Here is a 27,800-nt window from a genome sequence, read left to right on the forward strand (position 1 = left end):
CCTGCTTAATCTGTGAATGAGTAATACATCTGTGAATAAGTGAGTTGAGTGACTGAGCTGACTGTCTCTGTGTGGGATCAGATAGTAGAAGGAGATGTTCTCTGTCCCTCCTGATGGTGCCTGAAGGACTATCTAGGAAATATGAATGTGGGGTGAAATGAGGGAACATCACCTTGCCTGAAGTCTTTGTGTCTTGACGCACACTTGCTGTCATGGTGTGACTGGGCTCAAAGCTCTCACTGGGTGTCTTTGGTTGAAGGATGTAGTGTCTTGTATCCTTCTCATCTGAGGGATCGTCCATTAGCCTACATCAGGAGGCTCCACAATGCTGCAGCCAAGTGGCTGCAACCCAGCCCAATGGAGGGGGAAGTTAAGCTGCTGAACATGCTGACACTGCAGCAGTTGATGGAGGGGCTCCCAACAGGAAAAGCAGAGAGGGTCTGCTGTTATCGGCCAGTGAACCTCGAGCTGGCTGTGACGCTTGCTGAGGATCACTTGGCAGCACGGCAGACCCTGGTCCAACCAAACCCTGGTTTGACCTGTGGCTTTTCTGGAGGCAGAGAGGGTGGAGGTTAGGTTTGTGAATGGCGACATCCCATAGTGCCACTGCAGGTCTTGTTTGAGTGGATTGGCATGGATCTCATCGAGCCATTTCAACGCTTTGTATTAGTGGCGGATGTGTAATCTGGTGGATTATGCAACATGATATCCCGAAGCACTGCCGCTGTGCACCATTTTGGCAAAGAGTGTGGTGCAGGCCCAGTTTCAGATCATCTCATGAGTCAGCATCCCGAAAGAGACAATGACTAACCAGGGCACATTATTCATGTCTCACACATTAAAGGAACTGTACGAATTACTGGGAATTAAATCTGTTTAGACTGTTCTGTTCATGTTTGGGAGATTAACACAGGAGCAGGTATCATTTGCCCATCTTTTTCACTCTTAGCTGCTGTTTTTTTCTTTATTGAGAAAAGAGACAAAACACTCCATCCCCGTATTGACTACTGCACCCTTAACCAGATTACAGTTAAAAACAAGTTCCACTACCTCTTCCTTTTTTCCACCTTTGAACTCCTGCAGGGTACGTCCATCTTTTCCAAACTGGAAATGCTTACCATCTGGTTAGGATTCGTGAGGGCAACAAATGGAAAACAGCCTTCAACACCCACCTTGGGTATTTAAGGTGCCTGGCGATGCTGTTCGTCCTCACAAATGTCCCAGCTTTTTTCCTAGCTCTTGTTAATGATGTCCTCAGGAATTTTATTTTATTTTTCTTGTTATTGTCTGCCTTGACGACATCTTGATTTTTTTCTAGAACCCTCAATGAGCAACAGAGCCACGTCTGGCAAATTCTCCACAGACACCTGGATTATAGGCTCATTGTGTAAAAGTCAGTCTACTGAATGGATCTGATCCTGGAGGTCTGCCCAACTATCTGTATGTTCCTACTTCAGCTCAGTCTAAGGTATTGCATTGAGAACACACAGCAAAATTTAACTCAGTAGTTAAATTAACTGCTTATAAGTTCATAGCAAAGGAAATTTCGGTGATCTAATCTGAAAAAATATGTTGGGGAATATATTGGATCCTGCACCATCACTCAAAATAAGATGGTCCCCACTCCTCCTGCAGGTCTCCTCAGACCCCTGCCTGTACCTGGGCAGCTGTGAGCCCCCAGAGCCCAAGAATTGGTCACTCACTTACTACCCAGGTAACACAGTCATTCAAATCATTTATTAGGTAAAGAGTTTGCCATGGACCCTAAAATTATACAGGCAGGGGAAGTCTTGATCTCCAGAGTTCCACTCAATCCTAAGCTTCACATATCTGAAGATGCTGTTGTTTGTATACTGTTGACAAATGAGAGAGAGGTGGTAATGAAAAGAACCAACCAGGTTGAAAAGTAAATGCTATATAACATTGTGCGGTAGTAGCCCCTCCCAGACCAGCTGTCAGTGCATCCCAGTAAATTTTGTCATCAGTTTTTTCTTATTTGGTTACAAATTGAGCCCATTAAAAACAGCATGACTGAAAGAGCTCTAATATGTTTTTGTGTTGTACTCACTGGTAGGTTGAAGGTCTGAAATTCTCTTCCTTGGCTGTCATATAGGAAAGTTCCCAAAAAGGTCCCTTCTGCCCCTATGGTCAACATTCCCTTGAAGAAGAAGAGAGGTTTTGGTGAGAATTATAATACAAAAAAACGTGAAATCTTTAGACTATCAACAAAATCATGTCACTCACATAGGCAGAAAACACTCTTGGGGCGCTTTTTTTGGTTCCATCGGGCGACTGGTGTTTTCGGAGATGTCCCAGTGTCAGGGCAGTGATGGAGACTGGGTGGAACAGTGAGATGATTACACTCTGACCTGCCAGGGGCCAGCAGTTCCCTGGAGGCACAGGCAAATATTCCCGAGGAAAGAAATTAATTATTACGCTGCCCAGAGTTCATAAATGTAAACTTTTTCTCCATGTTATATCACTTTGAATCTTGCTGTGCAAACTATGTCATTCTTACTTGGATTACTCTTCTACTGGCCCTGGAGGGGTCCACCCACTGCATACATTTGCGCACAGAGTTCTCTGTCCATGAGGAAACCCCGCTTTGGATCATGGCTCCTGAATTCACACAAATCACAGACAAATTATTTGTTTTCTTTGTGTACATTCATGTATAAATGATGATGAGACAGATGAAGATGGCGATCTTTACCTTGAGATTCAAAAATTGGCTGAGTGTCTGCTGTTTCTGCTTCTTTTTTGCTGTTTATGGAAATTGTGCAGCTCACAATTCCTAAGAGACACGAAGTAGAGAGGTTAGGGGTGGATGTGGGGACAAATGGTCCAGGTTTTACTTGTGTGTTAGGAAGGATTGTCTGACAGAAAGTTCTGACTCACTCACCAAAAGTCAGAAGGGGCAGCATCAAGAAAGTGATGATGTGCTTTAAAAGTCTTGTTTTGTCTGCAAAGAGAGAACCACAGGGGAGTTTACAGTCTGATAACAGAATCTTCTTCTCTCATTCTAAATGATGTTAAAATTGAGTAGTGGTCCTTACTTTGCTGTATGCGAGGGTTCATAAAGGGACCTCGTCTCCTATGTTTTCTCCGACGGAAGACCCTAAAAGATGACACACAAGTTTAAAGACTTATTCTACAGGTGAAGATTTACACCGTCGGCACGCCTGAGGATGTTTTATCCAGAATGTAGCGTGCAGTCCCAAAAGCATCCACACACATACTTGTATGAGGTCTCTTTATATGAAATATTTGGAGCTCCGTCTTCCCTATAATAGCCTGACTCCTGCAGGCGGAGGCTTCTTCGTGCCATCACTGTAAAATGGCAGAAAGACAGAAAATGATCAGTGATTCACTCTTTAAACACAAGATGCATTCATCACTATGTAAAATCAAAACTTATTATTAAAAGCTGTTTACTTTCTCTACTTAGAATCATTCAATATATTTAACATCCTAAGACCTGGCCTCCACATATGTGCACACAACACATTTTGGGTTGTCTAGACCAAAATGCAAAATTTTGCTCTACAAGGGGCTGATATCCACTTATGAGGACATTATACTGCCATTGAGATTTAAAGTGAATGTCCTCATATGTGGATCTCATTTTTCTCAGAAACAAAAATCAGGTCGAAACAAACAAAAAAAAGTAATTCTTTGTTTTTACAGCCCAAATAACAAAGAGAAATTAAAAAGGCATGCCATGAAAGAGTTCAGGTCTTAGGAGGTAAAACAAAGCTTTGCATCTCTGCTGCAATAAGTCTTTAAAGCAATGTGCACCAAGCTCATACCTTTAGGGATCAGGTGTTCACCTGTCTCTGGCTGATCTTTAGTGGATCAGTGTATGCTTGTCGTTTTTTCTCTCTCTCGCTGCAATCACAGGTATCTGAGTATGCTGAGTATGCTGAATGCTGCAAACACGAAGGTTTACTAATAAATTAATTTTTTTTCAAATCCAAAAACATTCTGTCTGACACAGTTGCCATGGAAGCACGTGTAAACACTGTCAGCAGAGTTGCTATAATTCGTCATTTTTTCACATCACCGCAACTTTTTCCCTCTTAAAAAAAATGCACGTTACCAATGCAGTGCTTAACACTCTAAACTGGTGTTTATTTAACTGTGGCATCTCTCCTTTGTCTCCCAGTAGACATGATTTAGGTGATCTGGACAAATTACAAGGTATCCATCCCTGCATATAATTCAATACACTGTTCCAAACTGGAAAAAACAGCCGGCATTCCCAGAGGGCGTGTATCAGTACCTTTACTTGTCGACATTTCCAACACAAGTCCTCTCTACCAACACCCATTCAATACAGCGCTGAAGGAGTATAATAATATATATTAAGAATTTTGTGCTGCATAAATCCCTCCTTATCTATCGGGTTACTTTCGTGTGTTATTGTAACTCTTCCTTTTAAACAGTTTCTTATTTGTAAATACTTCCAAAAATGACAATAGCGCTCCAAACAAAACTTATTTGTAATATTCTCATATGACATGAAAAAATCTCCCTCAAATAAGTCACAACAGTTCTGATACCTCTTCTTAGCCATTGTGCCCAGTAAACAGTCTGCTTACCAATTTTTATTTTAAGATTATCCCACAAGGTGGCATACTTTTAAGGCACAAGTTTATATTTTTATGCACGTCCAACCACACCATTTTTGAAATTTCAAAATAGGATTTTGCATCTTACCCTCTTTATTTACTTTTTGTGATAAAATATAAATTGGTGTGGATGGAGATGCAAGCTCTTGTTCTATTAAAATCCAATCTATATCGGTTTTCATTGCGCAATGTTTGCCTAATCTAGCCATTTTTAAAAGAGATGCTTTAATACTCTATATTGCCTAGGTCTATTCCCTCTTCTTTTTTTTGGTTGGGAAAGTCGATTAATGTTAATAAGGGGTTCGAACCCTTCCAAAGAAAATCTTTTATCATATTATTATAGCTTTGGAACATCTGTCGCGGGATACACATGGGCAACATTCCTGTATAATAGCTGATGACTGTTGATATAACCATTTTTACTGTTTACTTTTCCCCACAATGTCAAACTAGTTTACTCAATTTATCCAAATTTTTATTGATTTTGCTTATTAATTTTCCCACACTGTTAGCCATAATATCCTCAATATTTGGGTTCAATTCATTTCCAACACACTTCATTCCTTTGTCCACCCACTTAAAGTTAAAGCCCAATATTAGGTTATGACTACAAGTTTGGGAAACTGGCATCACCTCTGATTTATGCCAATTAACTTTGTACTCCAAAAACAGTGAATAATTATCAGTCACCTCTAATAGTGTTGTGATATAATTAGCAGGGTCTTGGCTTAATACCAGAACATCATCTGTGTACAGGAACAATTTGTGTTCTCTACCTCCCCCAAATACACCTTTAATCTCTGCATTTTCTCTGAATAGCTAATGGCTCTGAAAAGATGGTAAATAGAAGTGGACCTAAATTACATCCTTGACGTGTTGATCTAGAAATACTCAAAAAAGGAGAGAGTACCCCATTCGTAAATACAGCTTCTTCTGGCCTCAAATATATGGTTCTAATCCATCTGCAAAAGTTGTCGCCTAATTCAAATTTTTCCAGGGTCCTAAACAGATATTTCCACTCCACCGTATCAAGTCCTTCTGTGCATTTAAATATGGAGCCAGTGCAGGATTTGTGTCTATTCTTGATAAACCCTACTTGATCTTTATGAATAATTTGTGGTAGTACAACCTCCAGCCTCATTGTTAGTACTTTGGATAGAATTTTGTAATCCACATTGATTAAATTTATCAGTCTGTAATTGCCTGGATCCGTTAAATCTTTGTCGCCTTTGGAACTACTGATATTATGGCCAGATTAAAACTTGCAGGGGGCCGTCCATATTCAAAGGCTTCATGTAATACTCAGTTAAAAATGGACGTAGCAAATCTCTAAATTTGTGATAAAACTCTGCTGGGAGGCCATCTATCCCTGGTGACTTTCCAGCTTTCATTGCACAGATCCTTCCTTTACTTTGCCTCTGTTAGGGGAGTTTGCAATTTGTCAGAATTGGAATATTCTTAAATGCCTAAGTCAGTCACCTGATCTTATCCCAGTTGAGCATACATTTCACTTGTTGAAGACAAACTTTGAACAGAAAGGCCCACAAACAAACAGCAACTGAAAGCCGCTGCAGTAAAGGCCTGACAGGGCATTAAAAAGGAGGAAGCCCAGCATCTGGTGATGTCCATGAGTTCAAGAACTAGGCTGTCATTGTAAGTAAAGGGTTTTTTTTAATCAAGTATTAGAAATGGACATTTATTTTTCTGTTATTTAATTTGTCAATTACTTTGAATCCCCTGAAATTAAGGGATTGTGTTAAAAACGCTTTAGCTCCTCACATTTTTATGCAATCTTTTCATTCAACACACCAACTAGTTAAAACTGCAGGAATGTCTTAAAGACATAAAGACCTGGATGACTAAACTCTCTGAAGAGCCTTCAGTTGATCCAAAATGCTGCAGCAAGAGTACTGACAGGAACTAGAAAGAGAGAGCATATTTCTATATTGCACTCTCCTTTCTCTGTTTAATCTGTAATCAAATTTAAAATCCTGTTCCTCACATACAAGGTGTTGAATAATCATTCCCCATCTTAATGACCCTATTGTACTGTATCACCGCTGACAAGCTCTTCATTCTCAGACTGCTGTTTTACTTGTGGTTCATAGAGCATTTAAAAGTAGAATGGGAGGCACAGCCTTCTTCAGCTTTCAGACCCCTCTTCTGTAGAACCAGCTCTCAGTTTGGATTCAGGACACAGACGCCGTCTCTGCTGTTAAGATTAGATTTAAAACTTTAATAAAGTGTATACTTAGGACTGGATCCGGTGACCCTGAATCCTCCCTTAGTTACACTGCAATAGGTGTTGGCTTCTAGGGGATGCATTGAGTGTTTCCTCTTCAGTCACCTTTCTCACTCACTATGTGTTTATACATCTCTCTGCATTTGATTATTAGCTATGATTATTGTTTTTACCTGTCCCAGTTTCTCCAGTAATGTACAGCATTCATTTGTTGATTATTTATCAAACATAAAATTCTCACCCTTTTATTCTGCTTTTAAAAAAAGAAAAGAAGAAAAAAGATAGTGGTTTATATTTTAAAACACTGTCGCCAAAAGAAAAAAAAAAGACTTCTTGTGGAATTCATATTCATTATCTTTTGTATATTTTTTTCTCATTAATGCAGTTGTACTGTGTATTTTTCCAATTTGTTTTGCAGGAAAGTATTTTAAAGAAGAATTAGATAAAGTTAAAAGCGACACCAGCCAGGAAACGGCTCTTTCTAATCTGTAGCGATGACAGGAAGTACGTAAAAGTTCGCGCATGTGTAAAGCAAACCTTACCCTGCGAGTCATCGCTGAGGGTTTAAAGCATATGTTTTTGTTTCTGTTTCGTGTGCAGTCATTTGTGTTGATCTTTTTATTACTTTGATTTGCAGTGACTCTTCCCGCAGGAACATTTCTATGGGACAGCACTTAATTGAGACTTCCAGTAATGTCAGGTTGCTCGGTTATCCCTCTGACGTTACCGCAGCGGGACGGGGGCGCGAGGAGGATTCGTTTCATTCACCTGGTGGGTCTGACATCGTTCAGACTGACAGAGAGCACCAAACAGGTGAGTTAATGGTTCACAGGTAGTCCAAGAGGGTGATGTATTACCACCAGCATAATAAACACATCTCCTTACTTGCAGGACGGTCGCAGACTTTCTAATTGGATAGTGATAAGTAATGTTTAACAAACAAGTACTGTAGCTAACTAAAAACAAAAAACAGCTTAGTAAAATAAATAAATAAATAAATAAAGCTTGACTAATACTATACTGCAGTTTTACACTCATCGGGCATTTTATTAAGTACACCTTATTAGTACTGGGTTGGGCCTACTGTTGCCTCCAGAGCCAGCTTAAATCTTTGTGGCACAGATTCAACAAGGAGCTGGGTACCTTCCTCTGAGATTTTGATCACACACAGCTCCTGCAGATTTGTCGGCTGAACATCCATGATGTGAATCTCCTGTTCCAGGACATCCTCCTGGAGTTGGACCTGGTGGCTGTGGCGGCCATGTGTGTACAGTGAACTCATTTTCGCTGCCAGTTTGAGATTATTTGAGCTTTGTGACATGCTATGTTATCCTCCTGGAAGCAGAAGATGGGTAAACTGTGGTCATAAAAGCTGGACATGGTGAGCAACAATACTCAAGTAGCCTGTTGAAATTCTGTTCAGTTGGCACTAAGAGTCCCAAATTAAACTTTGCTCCACCCAAACCCGCAAAATGTAGCGTCAGTTTCTTTTCTTAGCTGACAGGAGTGGCACCCAGTGTGGATTTCTTCTGCTGTAGTCCATCTGCTAAAAGCTTCAACATGTTGTCCATTCACAGATGCTCTTCTGCATAATTTAGGTGGGATGAGTGGATGTTTGAGTGGTTCTTGCCTTCCTTTCAGCTGAAAACTCAAAAGTCTGGCCAGACTACTTTGACCTCTGGCATCAAGACATTTTCACCCAGAGAAATTCTCTGTAAAAGCATGTTTGTGTGGCTAAAGTCCCAACAACCATGTCACATTCAAAGTCACTTAAATCATGTTTTTTCTCCATTCTGATGCTCGCGTTGAACTTCAGCGGGTTGTCTTGGTCATGTCTACATGCACAAATGCACTGGGGTGCTGGCATGTCATTGGCTTATTATAGACTCACATTAATGAGCAGTTGAGCATGTATACCATTAACATGGTCAGGCAGTGTACGTTATTGTCAGGCTTTATACGGCGGTGGCTTATATTCATCCTCTCTGTTTCAGGGTTCAACGATTCCGCTCTATTTGGGAGCCGATCTCCTCTCAAAGACTGATGTGCGTACAGAAAACCATCCAAGACACCATGCCAAGTTTGCCAAGAAAGGCCTTGCAACAAAAATAACTTTTTCCTCAGGTAAAATACAGACATACCAGTGGAAGTTAAACATTAACTACACCTGTGCCTCTAAAACCACGGGGTGGGTGTAGACAATCAAATGAAATAAATATGACTAGGGGGAAATAAACATAGACAAGCTCATGCTATCGCATTGATATGCACCTTATTTTTAGGTAAAAGTCACCCACCAGGACAGACACATTGTCACACTGATCCCCCTGATTGTGTTCAAGCTTTCAGGTTTCACGGCTTGAAGGTACCCTCTGCAAATAACAGCCTGTGGTTCTACAGCATTCAGGGACTTTTTCGAGTAGCCTTTGAGTTGTACAGTAAGCAAGATCAGCTTGCTGTGCTGGAGAATTTCCAGGTAAACATCATGTATACGTGATAATTTTATTTTTCTGTCACAATGCATGTTTTAATCACATCTGTCCCCTAGGATGTCTGGAAAGCACAGATCAGTGACAGCCCTCTGGAAGTGAGTTACAGCCTCAGCGTGCAGCTGGACCCTTCAGGGTCGCTCAGCCAGCGTGACTCACAATCAAAGGGTGTAATATCACAGCCTCCTTATTTCCAGGCTGACAAGGATGTGGTAGATGTTAGTAGCATGGACACTGCTGACACATCAGCAGATCATGATTATTGTTCTCTTCCCAAGCAGAGCTTACAATCTGAGCAAAGAGAAGTAGTAATATCCACAGTGAGACAAAAATTGCACCGCTTGGATGAACAGTTCTCCTCGGAGCCTCGAAGCTGCTCAGAGCAGCTGGAGACGGTCTTGCTGCTTTTGGAGAACATTGATCGCTACATAAATGGGAGACTTGAAGAAAAAGATGCGACGGAGATTGTGCTGGCTCTGCTAAAGGCCAAAGACTGGGGCCCAGTGTATTCAAGCAGCCTGCTCACTTGTATAGGACGTTGGCTTGGCCAGCAGTTTCATGCAGCCAACAGCAGCATCAGCCAGAAGGTGGAGGGCTTTAAACTTCAGCACATTGAGCGCATCAGCGACCTGCCACCTGCTGAGGAACTAGCCACAGAGCTGTTCCCTGAAGCGATGCGGACGCTGCTGCTTCACTGGATGGGCTTAAGTGAGGACTTCAGCCTTGAAAAGAGACGCAGCGAATACCCAATCCTGCTCCTCATCCTCGAGTTTGCCAACCACAACCTCATCACTGGCGTAGCTCATGTGTTGTACTCCAGTCTTATATGCAGGTAAAAGTGTCAACATAAGACCTGTTTTTCAATGGAACAACGTTTTATATTCAAATAAAGGTTTATTTTGTGCGTGTGTGTACATTACTATACATATGACTCCTCTTAGGTTGGGTAAGGTTCAGTATTAGCAAAAACATTTGTTACACAGTACCCTGCAAAAATCACCAGATTCTCATTTCTTACTTTTGCTAGGAAAAGAGATATGGGTGGAGATTGATCAAAACACACTATCTAATATAGAAAGAACAGTGGCTGAGATCCAAACAAGCTTAAAGTCAGTATCTGGTTGTGACCACCTTTATTAGTGTTTCATTGTGTTTTTACTGTCTAGGTATGTTTTTGCTGCATTGACAGTGTGCTTGGGGTCACTGTTATGCTAAAAAAATAAAACCTCTGACCATCAGATATTTCCAGGTGGTATTGACTGGTGGATCAAAATCTGACTGTACTTTTCTGGGTTCACAGTTCAATCAGTTTTGATTAAATCTCTGGCACCACTGGCTGAAATGCAGCTCTATGACAGAGCCTCCACCATGTTTTACACACAGTAGCAGAAGATACAGTTGTACCTCTCTTCTGAACTTGTCTGTATATCGTGACGATGATTTGAACCAAAAATGTAAAATATGGATTCATCTCTCCATCAGACCCGTTGTCACTGATTTTCAGGTACTGTTTATCTGCTGTGGGCTAGTTTTTGGGTTTTTAGGTCCTCCACTTGTCCAGTTTCTTCTGATTTATTTTATTGATACAATGCACACTATCCTGAGATATGCCAGGTTCATGGCTAAAGGTTCTTTGGGAATCACCTTGGTGGTGTAAACATTATTTTTGAAACACGTTATGATCCAACCATATCACATAAAAGGAAATGCTGCGACGTGTTCTAAAACTTTTTTAAGACACAAAATTTATTTATTTGAAACACATTAAAAAGTACAAAAGAACATTTGAAACACATTTACTCCTCCCCACTCATCTCTGTGCAGGACAATTTACAGGAATTGTCCTGCAGGGGCCAGCAGTTCCCTGGAGGCCCAGGTAAATATTCCTGAGGAAAGAAAATTAATTATTACGCTGCCCAGAGTTCATAAATGTAAACTTTTTCTCCATGTTATATCACTTTAAATCTTGCTGTGCAAACTATGTCATTCTTACTTGGATTACTCTTCTACTGGCCCTGGAGGGGTCCACCCACTGCATACATTTGCGCACAGAGTTCTCTGTCCATGAGGAAACCCCGCTTTGGATCATGGCTCCTGAATTCACACAAATCACAGACAAATTATTTGTTTTCTTTGTGTACATTCATGTATAAATGATGATGAGACAGATGAAGATGGCGATCTTTACCTTGAGATTCAAAAATTGGCTGAGTGTCTGCTGTTTCTGCTTCTTTCTTGCTGTTTATGGAAATTGTGCAGCTCACAATTCCTAAGAGACACGAAGTAGAGAGGTTAGGGGTGGATGTGGGGACAAATGGTCCAGGTTTTACTTGTGTGTTAGGAAGGATTGTCTGACAGAAAGTTCTGACTCACTCACCAAAAGTCAGAAGGGGCAGCATCAAGAAAGTGATGATGTGCTTTAAAAGTCTTGTTTTGTCTGCAAAGAGAGAACCACAGGGGAGTTTACAGTCTGATAACAGAATCTTCTTCTCTCATTCTAAATGATGTTAAAATTGAGTAGTGGTCCTTACTTTGCTGTATGCGAGGGTTCATAAAGGGACCTCGTCTCCTATGTTTTCTCCGACGGAAGACCCTAAAAGATGACACACAAGTTTAAAGACTTATTCTACAGGTGAAGATTTACACCGTCGGCACGCCTGAGGATGTTTTATCCAGAATGTAGCGTGCAGTCCCAAAAGCATCCACACACATACTTGTATGAGGTCTCTTTATATGAAATATTTGGAGCTCCGTCTTCCCTATAATAGCCTGACTCCTGCAGGCGGAGGCTTCTTCGTGCCATCACTGTAAAATGGCAGAAAGACAGAAAATGATCAGTGATTCACTCTTTAAACACAAGATGCATTCATCACTATGTAAAATCAAAACTTATTATTAAAAGCTGTTTACTTTCTCTACTTAGAATCATTCAATATATTTAACATCCTAAGACCTGGCCTCCACATATGTGCACACAACACATTTTGGGTTGTCTAGACCAAAATGCAAAATTTTGCTCTACAAGGGGCTGATATCCACTTATGAGGACATTATACTGCCATTGAGATTTAAAGTGAATGTCCTCATATGTGGATCTCATTTTTCTCAGAAACAAAAATCAGGTCGAAACAAACAAAAAAAAGTAATTCTTTGTTTTTACAGCCCAAATAACAAAGAGAAATTAAAAAGGCATGCCATGAAAGAGTTCAGGTCTTAGGAGGTAAAACAAAGCTTTGCATCTCTGCTGCAATAAGTCTTTAAAGCAATGTGCACCAAGCTCATACCTTTAGGGATCAGGTGTTCACCTGTCTCTGGCTGATCTTTAGTGGATCAGTGTATGCTTGTCGTTTTTTCTCTCTCTCGCTGCAATCACAGGTATCTGAGTATGCTGAGTATGCTGAATGCTGCAAACACGAAGGTTTACTAATAAATTTATTTTTTTTCAAATCCAAAAACATTCTGTCTGACACAGTTGCCATGGAAGCACGTGTAAACACTGTCAGCAGAGTTGCTATAATTCGTCATTTTTTCACATCACCTGTCACCCGCAACTTTTTCCCGACCGCATCTTAAAAAAAATGCACAAAATAAAAAAAAACAGCTTAATAAAATAAATAAATAAATAAATAAATAAATAAAGCTTGACTAATACTATACTGCAGTTTTACACTCACCGGGCATTTTATTAAGTACACCTTACTAGTACTGGGTTGGGCCTACTGTTGCCTCCAGAGCCAGCTTAATCTTTGTGGCACAGATTCAACAAGGAGCTGGGTACCTTCCTCTGAGATTTTGATCACACAAAGCTGCTGCAGATTTGTCGGCTGAACATCCATGATGTGAATCTCCTGTTCCAGGACATCCTCCTGGAGTTGGACCTGGTGGCTGTGGCGGCCATGTGTGTATACAGTTCATAAATGTAAACTTTTTCTCCATGTTATATCACTTTAAATCTTGCTGTGCAAACTATGTCATTCTTACTTGGATTACTCTCCTCTTGGCCCTGGTGGGGTCCACCCAGTGCATAAATTTGCACAACCACCACTTTGCAGAGTTCTCTCTAGGCAAGTATGTCCACGAGGAGACGTCGCTTAGGATCATGACTCCTGAATTCACACAAATCACAGACAAATTATTTGTGTTCTTTGTGTACATTCATGTATAAATGATGAAACAGATGAAAATCCTTACCTTGAGATTCTGAGGTGAAATTTGGCAGAGTGTCTGCCACAGGATGAACCTCTGTCATCTGTTGCCTCAGAGACGTACGTTACTAATTGTTTGCTTTTGGTGAAAATTGTGTAGCTCACAATTCCTGGGAGACACAAAGTAGAGAGGTTAGGGGTGGATGTGAGTACAAATGGGCCAGTTTTACTTGTGTGTTAGAAAGGACTGTCTGACAGTATAGAATCAGAAGGTTCTGAGTCACTCACCAAAAGTCAGAAGGGGCAGCATCAAGAAAGTGATGATGTGCTTTAAAAATCTTGTTTTGTCTGCAAAGAGAGAACCACAGGTGAGTTTACAGTTTGATAACAGAATCTTCTTCTCTCATTTTAAATAATGTTAAAATTGAGTAGTGGTCCTTACTTTGCTGTGTGTGAGGGTTCATAAAGGGATCTTGTCTCCTGTATTTTCTCTGACAGAAGACCCTAAAAGATGACACACAAGTTTAAAGACTTATTCTACAGGTGAAGATTTACATTGTCGGTACCAAGCAGGGCCGTGCAGAGAGGTTTAAAGGGGCGGGTGCTTAAAGCTAAAAAGGGGCACATTGAGCCAGGCTGAATAACAACAACACACATTCATCAAGAATCTAATATGGGCAACAAGGCAAAGCAAACGTAGCCGATGTTTTACCTGATGGGTACAATGTTGCTGTTGAGGGGTTGCTGTGGACAGTGCTGGAGGGCAGGGCTGTGTTGATCTGAGACTGTAGACATTAAAAAGTCCATAGGAGAGATGGTAGCTGATTAAACAAGTGTCATGAGATAATAACTAAATGCAAAGATTGGTGACAGCGCTTAGGCTCTGCCTGTGAATCACTCTTTGCTTCTCTTCTTCCTTCCATCCCATCTTTTCATATATCACTCTCCACTTGCTGTCTATCTGAGAACAAGGCACAACTTGCTATTGCAATAAACTATAATTTAATTATCCACACCTAACAACTCTTGCACTTAATCTATAATAAAATGATGAGAGAAAAATGTTATAGCACTGCCTTTAGTAGCCTCACACAGCTCCTGCTGTTTCCTCCTCATGTCCTTACCAGCCATGTCTGGACAATGTTATATCATGAGTAATAATTTAAAATAATCCATATACATAAAACACACGCACGCACGCACACACAGTGACATTTTAGACCTTCTTCAGAATACTGTATATACTATGGGCATCATGGTGCTGATCCAGAATCCTTACATTATTATTTATTACTAGAGCTACAATAATAAAGCAATGAGGAGGGGGAAGTAATAAATATGAAATAATGTCATTATGATGATTCCATTTGTTTCACTATCCACCCTGTGCAGGGGCAAAGCTTATTACATTTTTAAACTGTAGAGATACAATCATTTTACTGCTGTAAAATCCAACTTTTGTCTTATTTAAAATATAAATCTAATATAATCTGCTTCTTAATGTATGTTCTTTAAAATACAGCGTGTGTTTTTTAATATATTATAATTATAATTATTATTATGTGGACATGCATATTAGATCGTTTTTTAGTGGAATATAATCCCTCCAGAAAGGCAGGAAAAGCCCGGAAACTTACTTTAAAACTAAATATGTTCCCTAAAACGGTGACAGAGCTACAGACCCATGACAGCCAGGTAGCCAGCAGCTGTGACCAGCACTACTTGTGCAGTTAATAAAAGGACAGGTAATGTTTGTCGCGCTGTTGCACAACACGCTCGTTTGTTTCAGTTCGTCAGTTGCAACAAGACAGCTTACCAACGTGTACGTAATAAGCTAATACTCCTGGGTGCTATACACTACAGTGTACGCTGTACACCTACTTACTGGTTTTGTGGCATCAGTCTGTGTCTCTGAGTTAACTTGTGTTTCTCCTACAGCTCCGGACCGCAAAAAATGCGCGTGCTCTTTGTGAGCTCGTTCCCGGCTCGTAACCAGCGCGTTCTGCCGTCAAGGGCGATCATTGGTTAAATGTGATCATGTGACTGATGCAAGCCAGATCCTTTTATTTAGCAAAACTGTGATTAATAGTTAAATATTATTGTTGAGGGGCACTCAACAAAAGGGCACTTTGGGCACCCATCAGGAAAGGGGCGGGTGCTCAAGCCCCTCTAGCCCCCCCTCTGGACGTGCCTGGTACCAAGGTTATTACCGTTAACGAAATAACGAAAACTAGAAGTGAAAAAACATTTTCATTAACGGAAATAAAAATAAAAAGGAGACTTTGTGAAAAAAGGAAAACTAACTAAAACCGTAATGAATGTTCACAAAACTAACTAAAATTAACTAAATTTATAACGAAAATAGTCTAGGGTGAAAATGAAGTTTAGTTTCCAGGTTTTTTCTTGCTGTGTCTCATTATGCCAGCAGGTGGCAAGTACGTTGCTCCAATTTGGGATTACTTTGAATATGACTGTGTTTTAGATAAAAGCAAGTGTCTTGTAGTGGAAAGAGACAAAATATGGGGGATATTTCTAAAGGGAAAAAAATCCCACAAACCTTAAAGTGCACTTGAAAAGCTTGCACCTTGAGAAGGTAAGGGAGCACGCCCAACCCTCATCCCCAGAAACAGAAGCTAACCCCAGGCAAGGCAGCGTGATGCATCCCGAGACAACGCCACAAAAAACATTAATGCAGTGCTTCCAGCGGCGACCCCATGGCTACTGGTTGGTCAATTCACAGGAACATCACAAGCGAGAGGAAGCATTGACGAATATGTTTATTGGGACTGGGATATCTACACAACTATGTGAGCCAATTGGCTTCAAAAGGTTTAGCAATTCGTTGGAACCAAAATTCAGAACACCCAGTGCTGCAAGAGTTAATAGCCAAGATGGATATAGCAAGCTAAGCTGTGTTTATCTACACTACCTGCTTTGCAGATGCTGTGGTAATTGTGTCTACTAAATTTTTCTTAATTACAAAGCCATATATATTTTATAGTTGTCTGGTATCAATGGCTGTTCATACACACACACACACACACACACACACATGGGTTCTTTAAAAAAAAAACAACTATATATATATATATATATATATATATATATATATATATATATATATATATATATATATATATATATATATATATATATATATATATATATGGAAATGTGGGTTGTCGGTCTTTGCGTGTTAGCTTTGCGACAGACTGGGGACCTGTCCAAAGTGTGGTAGCTGGAATAGCAACATACCCAAGGATAAGAGAATGATTGATATGATGAAACTGGGATTTTGTTGCAGGTAAGTATTTAAAAGAAGAATTAGATAAGGATGAGATAAGCAAGGAACTTTCTTTTTCTTTTTTAATAAGCTTTATTCACAAAACACAAATATAACTTAACAAAACACAATGTTGGGGGGTTTCGTAAAAGAACAAATAGATACAGTCTAGAAAAGAATCACATAATATTGAACAGGGAACATAAGTTTATAGTTTTGACAGCTTTTACATTTTGGGAATGTTGTATGGTTTTAATATAATGTTTGGTTTCATTTAAATAGCACTGAAAGGATGGTTTTGCTTTATAAAATTTAGATGTATATGAAATTTAGCCAGTAATATCATTAAATTAATTAAATAAAGTATTTTTGTATTTTGTCTATGTCTGCCATTGAAGAAATTAATTTCACCAAAACAATAACAACAATTTAAATTAAAAATAAAAAAAAATAAAAAATCTGCGTTTTCAAAAATACCCGTGTACGTGTGGACGTAGCCTTAATATAATGAATTCTATTCTTCGATATAAAGTTATAAAGAAGCCCACCAGAGTTTTTTTTATTTACATCAAGAGACAAAGCAGCATAAGTTAGACGAGATAATCCCTCCGCTTTCGTGAGTAAAACTCTCTCTATAATGGATAAATCCTGCTGGAGCCAAGCATTTAGCTTAAGTTGCATTTTATGCTAAATTGGAGTGAAATTAAGGGAGCACCTGGTGGATTGATTTTTATTAATGATGATACCAAGGTAAGTGACAGACTCTTTCACTGGGATGCCAGCCATAGATAGACTGGTACAATTTCTGCAAGCAGTTCACATTTGCCAGTGTTTAAGTGGAGTCCTGAAGCTAAAGAAAAGGCATTGTGTTAATGGCTATCTGCACCTGCGAAGCGTTTTTTAAAAAGAGAGTCATCAGCAAGCTGACTAATTAATATTTCTTTATCCGCAATTGTTATACTTTTCAGAGGACTGTGTTTAATATAGTCAGAGAGGAGTTGAGCACAGATTAGAAATAAGTATGGGGAGATGGGGCACCCTTGCCTGATACTGCAGTTTAAGTTAAACCTAGATGATGTACCTGCTTGTAGTTTGATGGAGCCAAAGCCTGAAAAATACCCCCAAAGCATTAGGTTCCCACCACCATGTTTGACAGTGGGGATGGTGTTCTTTGGGTTGAAGGCTTCTTTTTTTTACGCCAAATGAAGGAAACATCATTGTGACAAAACAATTCAATTTTTGTTTCATCTGACCATAACACAGGAGACCGAAGTCTGGACCATGGCCTGAATGCTGCAAACACAAAGGTTTACTAAGAAATTTAATTTATTTTAAATCCCATAACATGGGATGACGCGGTTGCCATAGAGGCATGTGTAAACGCTGTCAGCAAAGTTGCTTTAATTCATCATTTTTTCACGTTACGTGTCAACCGCAACTGTTTCCTCCATCTAAAAGAAAGAAAAAGACAGTGACGATGTTCCCATACTGTTAGCCATAATATCCCCAATATTAGGTTAGACTACAGGTTTGGGAAACTGGCATCGCCTCTGATTTATGCCAATTAATTTTGTTGGTTCCATCAGGCGACTGGTGTTTTGGGAGATGTCCCAGTGTCAAAGCAGTGATGGAGACTGGGTGGAACAGTGAGATGATTACAACCCCACTCTGACCTGCCAGGGGCCAGCAGTTCCCTGCAGGCACAGGCAAATATTCCTGAGGAAAGAAAATTAATTATCACGCTGCCCAGAGTTCATAAATGTAAACTTTTTCTCCATGTTATATCAATTTAAATCCTGCTGTGCAAACTATGTTATTCTTACATGGATTACTCTCCTATTGGCCATGGAGGGGTCCATCCATTGCATAAATTTGCACAACCGCCACAAAGTCTCCATGAGGAGACGTCGCTTAGGATCATGGCTCCTGAATTCACACAAATCACAGACAAATTATTTGTGTTCTTTGTGTACATTCATGTATAAATAATGATGATACAGATGAAGATCCGTACCTTGAGATTCTGAGGTGAAATTTGGAAGAGTGTCTGCCACAGGATGAACCTCTGTCATCTGTTGCCTCAGAGATGACACTTCTTGTTTACTTTTGGTGAAAATTGTGTAGCTCACAATTCCTGGGAGACACGGAGTAGAGAGGTTAGGGGTGGATGTGAGGACAAATGGGCCAGGTTTTACTTGTGTGTTAGGAAGGATTGTCTGACAGAAGGTTCTGAGTCACTCACCAAAAGTCAGAAGGGGCAGCAGTAAGAAAGCGGTGATGGTCTTTAAAAGTCTTGTTTTGTCTGCAAAGAGAGAACCACAGGAGAGTTTACAGTTTGATAACAGAATCTTCTTCTTTCATTTTAAATAATGTTAAAATTTAGTGGTGGTCCTTACTTTTCTGTTTGTGAGAGTTCATACACGGATCTCGTCTCCTGTATTTTTTCTGACGGAAGACCGTAAAAGATAACACACAATACCAGAACATGTGAAATAAAGAAGCAGGTTCTTGTTTGCACCGGTCACATGTGGGGTCAATCCCATCCTTGATTTTGCTTAGTCTAGTTTTTGACCAATGGAGACAATGAACCACTTTAAACTGAATCACCACATGCTCAAGGCAGATAGATGACGAAAAAAATCCTATTGATTATCCTATGCCAAGTCTCATCTGCAATCTGTTGGCCCAGATCTCTTCCCCATTGTTCCTCTAAGTGATTGCAATGTGGGCAGTTTGTGATTACTTAACAGCTCATAAACATCAGTAACTCACTTAGCATCTGGTTTAAGATCAAAGACTTTGTGCAAAAGAGATGGAGATGGGCAGGACGGAAAACAATCAATATTAGAAACAACAAAATACTTGAGTTGAAGACACCTAAAAAAAAAAAAAAGTGACTGAGGAATCTTAAACTTGGACACCAATTGTCCAAATGAACAGAAGATATTGTCCGCGAAAAGAGCATTCATCGAAGTTACTCTGAGCTCTGTCCATATAATAACTGCCTCGTCCATTAAGGAGGGAGGAAACATACAATGTCTATGCAGTGATGCAATAAGAGAGAGCTCAGTCCGTTTAAAGTGACTTCTGAGCTGGTACCATAACTTCAGTGAATGAATAACAAGAAGATTTGTGGTGAAGCTTGAGATAGGTCCTGCCAGGGCACACAACAAGGACAACAGGGAGCCTCGATTCACTGACTACTTTTCCAGTGTTACCCATGAAAATAAATTATCATGATCTTTTACCCAGTACAATTTGAATTTATTTATTTTTGAATTTATTTATTTAAAAGGGACAGTGCAGTTTAACATAGTTCAAGTGCAAGACATGAAACTGATGTGCCGCACATAGGTTTATAGCTACTGCTAATTTTCAATAATGCCCTTATTTTTGATGCCCAGTAATACAACAAAAGATTTGGGAGTGCTAAGCCTCCTGCGCTCTGCGATCTTTGTAATATGTCTAGGTGGCTTTTTTCCAAATAAAGGAAGAAATTTGACTATTCAAACTGTTAAAAAAAAACATTTCGTTAAAAAATTGGAAGACATTGAAAAAAATATTGAAATTTAGAAAATAAACTCACCTTGATGATATTTATTCTACCACCCAGCGAAAGAGGCAAGAACTCCCATTTTCCAAAGTCCTCTTTTAACTTAGACAATAAAGGAAGATAGTTTTATACAAGTATTTGTATCAGAAACTCACTCTTCCCAAAATTCACTTTATATCCAGAAATTGTCCCAAATTCCTTATGTATATCCAGAAGTTTGGGGAGGCTATTCGGAGGGTTGGAAATAAATAAAAGCATGTCGTCGGCATAAAGAGAGACTTGATGTTCAATACCACCTCGATGTCTTCCCTCAACATCAGCACATTGTCTCAGAGCTATAGCTAGTGGTTCAATTACGATGGCATAAAGAAGAGGAGGCAGAGGACATCGCTTTCATGTACCGCGTTGGAGCTCAAAGAAGGGGGACAAATTATTATTGGTCCAGACAGCTGCTAGAGGGGAACAATACAATACTTTTATCCAAGATACAAAATTACTCCTGAAGCCAAATTTTTTAAGCGTATGAAAAACAAAATCCCATCTCACCCGATCAAACGGCTTTTCTGTGTCAAGCGAAATTACGGTTTCCAATGTATTACCTTTAACATGGGTATAAATTATATTTAATAGACATCTAATATTAAAAAAATAAAGCCTATTTTTAAGAAAGCCCGTCTTGTCTGGTGAAATAATGGAGGACAAATACTTCTCTAAGCAACGGGCCAACACATAAGCAAGAATCTTGCTGTCCTTGTTCAACAAAGATATTGGACGATATGAACTACAATCTAAATGGTCTTTTTCCTTTTTTAGAATTAAACAGATCACTGCTTGACGCATTATTGGAGGCAAGGATTGTGAAAAGAAGGACTCTTCAAAAGTTGATTTTAACAGTGAATTCAATTGGGAAGAAAACCTTTTGTAAAAAATCAGATGGATACCCGTCGGGGCCGGGACATTTTCCAGACTGCATGCCATTTCAATTTCAAAATTAGAAATAGGTTCCTCCAGACTAACGATTGCATCTTCTCCTAGGGAGGGAATATTATGTCTTTCAAAAAAAAAAAAAACTCTTAACTAAAGGGACAAGTTTTTTTATCCAAAAGAAAATTGGGGAGCCATGCAAAGACATTAGTGAAAAAACTATTATCTTCCCAATTAGCGGTGTAGACATTTGCTAACATCAAAGCAAAACCATATAGATGCCCTACAGCTATAACAACTACAGTTCTACAGTTGTAGCTGTAAATGGTAGAGTTTTACTGATCAAGATTGCTGTCCCCCGAGCTTTAGAGTTAAATTCAGAGTGAAATATCGGACCTACCCATCCAGTCTGGATTCGGAAATGATCAGAGGTACGCAAATGCGTTTCCTGAAGAAACGTTATATCTGTTCTAAGCATACATGCCAACCCTTTTTCCGGGAGAATCACGAATTTCAGTGCCCCTCCCGAAAATCTCCTGGAGCCACCATTCTGCCGAATTCCTCCCGATTTTCCACCCCGACAACAAAATTAAAAAACCATATCCCAGATTTCATAGCGCAGCCCAGCCAATTCCAGTTTCCAACAATGGCGGCAGCTAGTTAGTTTCAATATTACTCTTTCTGGGTCCTAAAATAAACTTTTAACATATTTTCAGGTGAGAATGTAGCTGTGTAAACTTCAAATATCTGAGCCGGAGAGAGCAGCGGACTCCCAGCACATCGCTTTCAGACCCCCCGCGGTCTTTAACTACTCAGGTTAACATGATATATAAGTCACTTAAGATAACTTAAAAATGTTATTGTTTGGCTTTTTTCAGTGTTTTATTTGTTCGTGAGTAAATCAGTTTGGCTGAGATTGAAGTTAGTAGATTAGATTAAATATAACTTTATTAATCCCTCAGGAGGATTACTCTGGGTTTTCACACAGTTGAATAAACATCAAACAGAAAACTGATTAAACAGAAGTGTGAGATGGTCAAGAATTTACGGCAGCATATGGTCATATTTTGGATAGCTAGGAGCAGATGGCTGAGTTTCACTCCACCAAGAGAGCTTGTGACGTAATTCTGAAGGCTAGACCGTCCAATTTCACAGTCGCTCACTTCCAGCCTACCCGGTTTTCGGAGGATGCAGCCTGAATTTGGACATCCCTGCTGCACCACCAGGCATAAGACATGCATAATAAAAAATAAAATGTACAAAAAAATAAAAAATACGGTTAGCATTAGCGGTTAGCATTGCGGTTAGTGTTAGCACTAGCAGTTAGCTCGCTAACACGTTCATGCTATATAGCTAGCACTACTAGTATTTTCACCATTTACAACAGGGCCATAAAGTGCAAAATGAAGAGTGTGTGAAACTGCGTGAAGTCTCCCAGCCTCCTGCCCTGAAACAAACCACCTTACAAAACTTGTATAGGCTACGATATTTTTCGGACTATAAGCACGCACTAAAATCCTTTCATTTTCTCAAAAATCGACAGTGCGCCTTATGTATGAATCTGGTCATGCTTACTGACCGTGGACCAAATGTATGAGGTACACGGCGCTCAGAAACCTGTCAAAAAATGTTTTAGTACGACTTTTGTACGCTACGATGCCGCGCCACTTGATGGATTGTCGGAGCATTACGGCTGCAGTAGTCAGGAGCCACGCGGAGTGATACGTACTGTGCTTCAACGTAATATTACCGTATTGTGTGTGTATAAGGACCACAAATGGCACCTGCTAAGAGACATGGTTATGAAGCAGATTTCAAACTCAGGGCTGTCAGTCACGCGGTAGAACTTGGGAACAGAGCACTTGCGAAATCTGTCTGTCTTTGTCATTATGCTCAGCTTCTTTTTAGTTTACATTTTGACTGCACAATTGTGAGCTTTTTGTTATGCACAAAAACAACATTGTTTTATTTTATTTATGGAGCATTATTATTTAATAAATGCTGATTTATTTCTGAGCAAGTTTTTCATGTACATCTACGCTGTATGTTAATAAAAGTGCTTGTGTGAGATCTGGGACACAGCTTTGACTAAGAACTCTCTTTTTGTTCTTACTTCATGGCTTTAAAAAAAAATATCGAGATATATATCGTATATCGCCATCCAGCTAAAGAACATTGAGATATGAATTTTGGGCCATATCGCCCAGCCCTACTCCAAACTCTTTATCATAACGTGGACGCTGTGATAAACAGAATCACGCATACGCAGCAATGACTGATACCACCAACCGTGCTCCCATGTAGGATACCAGGCGAAGCCTGTTCAAGCACTAATAATATGTTCTTTGACATTGCCTTCGCCGCATCCAGGAACTCTTTCTCTTCCCCGTTGTGCTTGATACGAAGTCACGCCGGGAACATAATCCCAAAACGGACACCTTCCTGTTTATGAAGAAGCTTATGAACCTCTTTTATATGCAGCCCAAGCCCGGGCTACTGAGGATGTAAAATCCAGGAATATTGCAATAGATTGTCTGTTAAACTTAAGCAGAGCTTGGGCCCTGGCACATCGTAGAATTTCCACACAATCCTGGTAATAGTGAAGCTTGGCTATGGCGGTGCACGGGTTACCACCTGAATTTCTCGGGATAGGGCTCCTGTGTGAGCGGTCGACAATAACTTCTTTATCCATACCCAGCACTTCACATAGTAGCACGGATACGGCTGTGGAGGAGCTTGAGACCGGGACCTCCGGGATCCCTATGATACGGATGTTTGCTCTTCGTATCCTGCCTTCTATGTCAACACATTTATCTTTCAAGTAAGACAGCTCCTTCTTCATACTCTCTACTGTAGATTGCAGTGTGGTCACCTCATCGGTCCACATTGACAGCCCATCCTCAACTTCTTTCACCATGGCCTTTGCTCCATCAGTTTCGACGCGCGTCGCCGGCATGTTGTCAGCGATCTCATTTCTCATTCCTTGCACATCAGCCCTAATATTGTCAAAATCTTCTTTCAATGCATTTCTGTTTTCTTCTTTTAACACTGTACTAATGTCCTCTTTAATGGATTGAAGAAGCTCCAATTTTAGAGCAGTAGTATCCACATCGCGTGTGTCGCCCTGTTGAATTTGTTCCTCAGCGTCCGTAGAGCTGGACGCTGCCCTTGGGCAGTCCTCGAACTCTCGCCTGAGATTGCACCGGGCCTAGTCACCACTCCTCCTGTGCTTTTATTTTCTTAGGTTGGATGCCATTTCTTCTCAAATAAAGTTATAATACAATGTATAAGTATGTATAAGACTAACTTCCGCTGTAGCACAAAGACTTTGTAGGTAGGGTTGAAAAAAAAAACCCAACTATTTTTTAGAGACACGTGTTACTCCATTCCCGGAAGTCCAGCAACCTAATAGCCTGACTCCTGCAGGTGAAGGCTTCTTAATACCATCACTGCAAAATGGCAGAAAGACAGAAAATGATCAGTGATTGACTCTTTAAACAGGAAATGTATTCATCACTATGAAAAGTTTAAAATTTATTATTAAAAGCTGTATACTTTCTCTACTTAGAATCATTCAGCATTTAAACAAATCTTTGAATCTCTGCTGCTGCAATAAGTTTTTAAAGCAATGTGCGCCAAGCTCATAACCTTAGGTATCAGGTGTTCACTTGTCTCTGGTTGATGTTTATTCAATATCCGTGGATCAGTGTACGTTAGTCTTGTGTTTTAAGCTGCAATCACAGTAAGTATGGCCTGAATGCTGCAAACACAAAGGTTTACTAAGAAATTAAATTTATTTTAAATCCCATAACATGGGATGACGCGGTTTCCATAGAAGCATGTGTAAAAGCTGTCAGCAAAGTTGCTTTAATTCGTCATTTTTTTCACGTTACGTGTCAACCGCAACTGTTTCCTCCATCTAAAAGAAAGAAAAAGACAGTGACGATGTTCCCATACTGTTAGCCATAATATCCCCAATATTAGGTTAGACTACAAGCTTGGGGAAACTGGCATCGCCTCTGATTTATGCCAATTAATTTTGTTGGTTCCATCAGGCGACTGGTGTTTTGGGAGATGTCCCAGTGTCAAAGCAGTGATGGAGACTGGGTGGAACAGTGAGATGATTACAACCCCACTCTGACCTGCCAGGGGCCAGCAGTTCCCTGCAGGCACAGGCAAATATTCCTGAGGAAAGAAAATTAATTATCACGCTGCCCAGAGTTCATAAATGTAAATTTTTTCTCCATGTTATATCAATTTAAATCTTGCTGTGCAAACTATGTCATTCTTACTTGGATTACTCTCCTCTTGGCCCTGGTGGGGTCCACCCACTGCATAAATTTGCACAACCACCACTTTGCAGAGTTCTCTCTAGGCAAGTATGTCCACGAGGAGACGTCGATTAGGATCATGACTCCTGAATTCACACAAATCACAGACAAATTATTTGTGTTCTTTGTGTACATTCATGTATAAATAATGTCGATACAGATGAAGATCCGTACCTTGAGATTCTGAGGTGAAATTTGGAAGAGTGTCTGCCACAGGATGAACCTCTGTCATCTGTTGCCTCAGAGACGACACTTCTTGTTTACTTTTGGTGAAAATTGTGCAGCTCACAATTCCTAAGAGACACGAAGTAGAGAGGTTAGGGGTGGATGTGAGGACAAATGGTCCAGGTTTTACTTGTGTGTGAGGAAGGATTGTCTGACAGAAAGTTCTGAGTCACTCACCAAAAGTCAGAAGGGGCAGCAGTAAGAAAGCGGTGATGGTCTTTAAAAGTCTTGTTTTGTCTGCAAAGAGAGAACCACAGGTGAGTTTACAGTTTGATAACAGAATCTTCTTCTCTCATTTTAAATAATGTTAAAATTTAGTGGTGGTCCTTACTTTGCTGTGTGTGAGGGTTCATAAAGGGATCTTGTCTCTTGTATTTTCTCCGACGGAAGACCCTAAAAGATGACACACAAGTTTAAAGACTTATTCTACAGGTGAAGATTTCCATTGTCGGCACACCTGAGAATGTTCATCCAGAATGTAGCGTCTTTAAAGCAATGTGCACCAAGCTCATACCTTTAGGGATCAGGTGTTCACTTGTCTCTGGTTGATGTTTAAATGGTAAATGGTAAATGGCCTGTATTTATATAGCGCTTTACTAGTCCCTAAGGACCCCAAAGCGCTTTACATATCCAGTCATCCACCCATTCACACACACATTCACACACTGGTGATGGCAAGCTACATTGTAGCCACAGCCACCCTGGGGCGCACTGACAGAGGCGAGGCTGCCGGACACTGGCGCCACCGGGCCCTCTGACCACCACCAGTAGGCAACGGGTGAAGTGTCTTGCCCAAGGACACAACAACTGAGACTGTCCAAGCCGGGGCTCAAACCGGCAACCTTCCGATTACAAGGCGAACTCCCAACTCTTGATGTTTAGTGGATCAGTGTATGTTAGTCGTTTTTTTTCCTCTCTCGCTGCGATCTAAAAAAGTATGCTGAATGCTGCAAACACAAAGGTTTACTAATAAATTCATTTTTTTTCAAATCCAATAACATTCTGTCTGATGCAGTTGCCATGGAAGCACGTGTAAACACTGTCAGCTTTAATTTGTCATTTCTTCACATCACCTGTCACCCGCAACTTTTTCACGACTGGATCTTTTAAAAAAACCCAAAAAGGCAGTGACGATGTTACACAGAACAGAAGCCGCCAAATGAATTCATAGGTGTTCACAGACATGCTGTCTGCTCAAATCCAGCTAAATGCATTTATTGGGTGACGTTTCATAATAAAGATGGAGAATGACGCAAAACATACATCCAAACCAACCCATGAGTTTCTTGAAGCAAAGAAGTGGAATATTCTTAAATGCCAAAGTCAGTCACCTGATCTTATCCCAATTGAATATAGTATTGATTTTGTTTATTAATTTTCCCACACTGTTAGCCATAATATCCTCAATATTTGGGTTCAATTCATTTCCAAGACACTTCATTCCTTTGTCCACCCACTTAAAGTTAAAGCCCAATATTAGGTTATGACTACAAGTTTGGGAAACTGGCATCGCCTCTGATTTATGCCAATTAACTTTGTACTCCAAAAACAATGAATAATTATCAGTCACCTCTAATAGTGTTGTGATATAATTAGCAGGGTCTTGGCTTAATACCAGAACATCATCTGTGTACAGGAACAATTTGTGTTCTCTACCTTCCCCAAATACACCTTTAATCTCTGCATTTTCTCTCATTTGAATAGCTAATGGCTCTGAAAAGATGGTAAATAGAAGTGGACCTAAATTACATCCTTGACGTGTTGATCTAGAAATACTCAAAAAAGGAGAGAGTACCCCATTCGTAAATACAGCTTCTTCTGGCCTCAAATATATGGTTCTAATCCATCTGCAAAAGTTGTCGCCTAATTCAAATTTTTCCAGGGTCCTAAACAGATATCTCCACTCCACCGTATCAAGTCCTTCTGTGCATTTAAATATGGAGCCAGTGCAGGATTTGTGTCTATTCTTGATAAACC

General features: G+C 40.1%; 2 protein-coding genes and 1 long non-coding RNA gene across 4 annotated transcripts; 1 reads left to right on the forward strand and 2 right to left on the reverse strand.

Moving 5' to 3' along the window:
* The first annotated feature begins 7,386 nt into the window (after window positions 1–7,386).
* On the forward strand, window positions 7,387–10,266 carry LOC113034253 (uncharacterized). 2 transcript variants are annotated; one of them, XM_026188663.1, is made up of 4 exons: window positions 7,387–7,686; window positions 8,868–8,997; window positions 9,216–9,349; window positions 9,422–10,266. In XM_026188663.1, the coding sequence occupies exons 1-4, from the start codon at window positions 7,567–7,569 to the stop codon at window positions 10,196–10,198; spliced, it is 1,161 nt and encodes a 386-aa protein (XP_026044448.1). In that variant the 5' UTR covers window positions 7,387–7,566; the 3' UTR covers window positions 10,199–10,266. The 2 variants fall into 2 exon arrangements, with proteins under 2 accessions (XP_026044448.1, XP_026044449.1); XM_026188664.1 differs by lacking the exon at window positions 7,387–7,686 and adding an exon at window positions 8,056–8,254.
* A 7,003-nt stretch (window positions 10,267–17,269) lies between these two features.
* LOC113032937 (uncharacterized) lies at window positions 17,270–21,869 on the reverse strand. The gene is made up of 3 exons (XR_003273967.1): window positions 19,033–21,869; window positions 18,805–18,924; window positions 17,270–18,716 (listed from the first exon to the last, which is right to left on the reverse strand). It is a non-coding gene; the product is annotated as an uncharacterized LOC113032937 (long non-coding RNA).
* Window positions 21,870–25,245: 3,376 nt separating this feature from the next.
* Window positions 25,246–26,393, reverse strand: LOC113034159 (SUN domain-containing protein 5-like). The gene is made up of 3 exons (XM_026188525.1): window positions 25,773–26,393; window positions 25,560–25,684; window positions 25,246–25,452 (listed from the first exon to the last, which is right to left on the reverse strand). The coding sequence occupies exons 1-3, from the start codon at window positions 25,828–25,830 to the stop codon at window positions 25,258–25,260; spliced, it is 378 nt and encodes a 125-aa protein (XP_026044310.1). The 5' UTR covers window positions 25,831–26,393; the 3' UTR covers window positions 25,246–25,257.
* Window positions 26,394–27,800: the final 1,407 nt, after the last annotated feature.

The sequence above is a fragment of the Astatotilapia calliptera genome, chromosome 12 (assembly GCF_900246225.1).
Source record: "Astatotilapia calliptera chromosome 12, fAstCal1.2, whole genome shotgun sequence".
NCBI classification, from domain to species: domain Eukaryota; kingdom Metazoa; phylum Chordata; class Actinopteri; order Cichliformes; family Cichlidae; genus Astatotilapia; species Astatotilapia calliptera.

Bases quoted from the DNA above. Each gene is read 5' to 3' on its own strand.
- LOC113034253 (XM_026188663.1), top strand. From the start codon at position 7,567: ATGTCAGGTTGCTCGGTTATCCCTCTGACGTTACCGCAGCGGGACGGG. The intron at 7,687-8,867 runs GTGAGTTAATGG...TCTCTGTTTCAG, and splicing joins TGACAGAGAGCACCAAACAG to GGTTCAACGATTCCGCTCTA. The intron at 9,350-9,421 runs GTAAACATCATG...TCTGTCCCCTAG, and splicing joins CTGTGCTGGAGAATTTCCAG to GATGTCTGGAAAGCACAGAT.
- LOC113034159 (XM_026188525.1), bottom strand. From the start codon at position 25,830: ATGACAGAGGTTCATCCTGTGGCAGACACTCTTCCAAATTTCACCTCA. The intron at 25,685-25,772 runs GTACGGATCTTC...GTGTGAATTCAG, and splicing joins TTTCACCTCAGAATCTCAAG to GAGTCATGATCCTAATCGAC. The intron at 25,453-25,559 runs GTAAGAATGACA...TTCTTTCCTCAG, and splicing joins CCAAGAGGAGAGTAATCCAA to GAATATTTGCCTGTGCCTGC.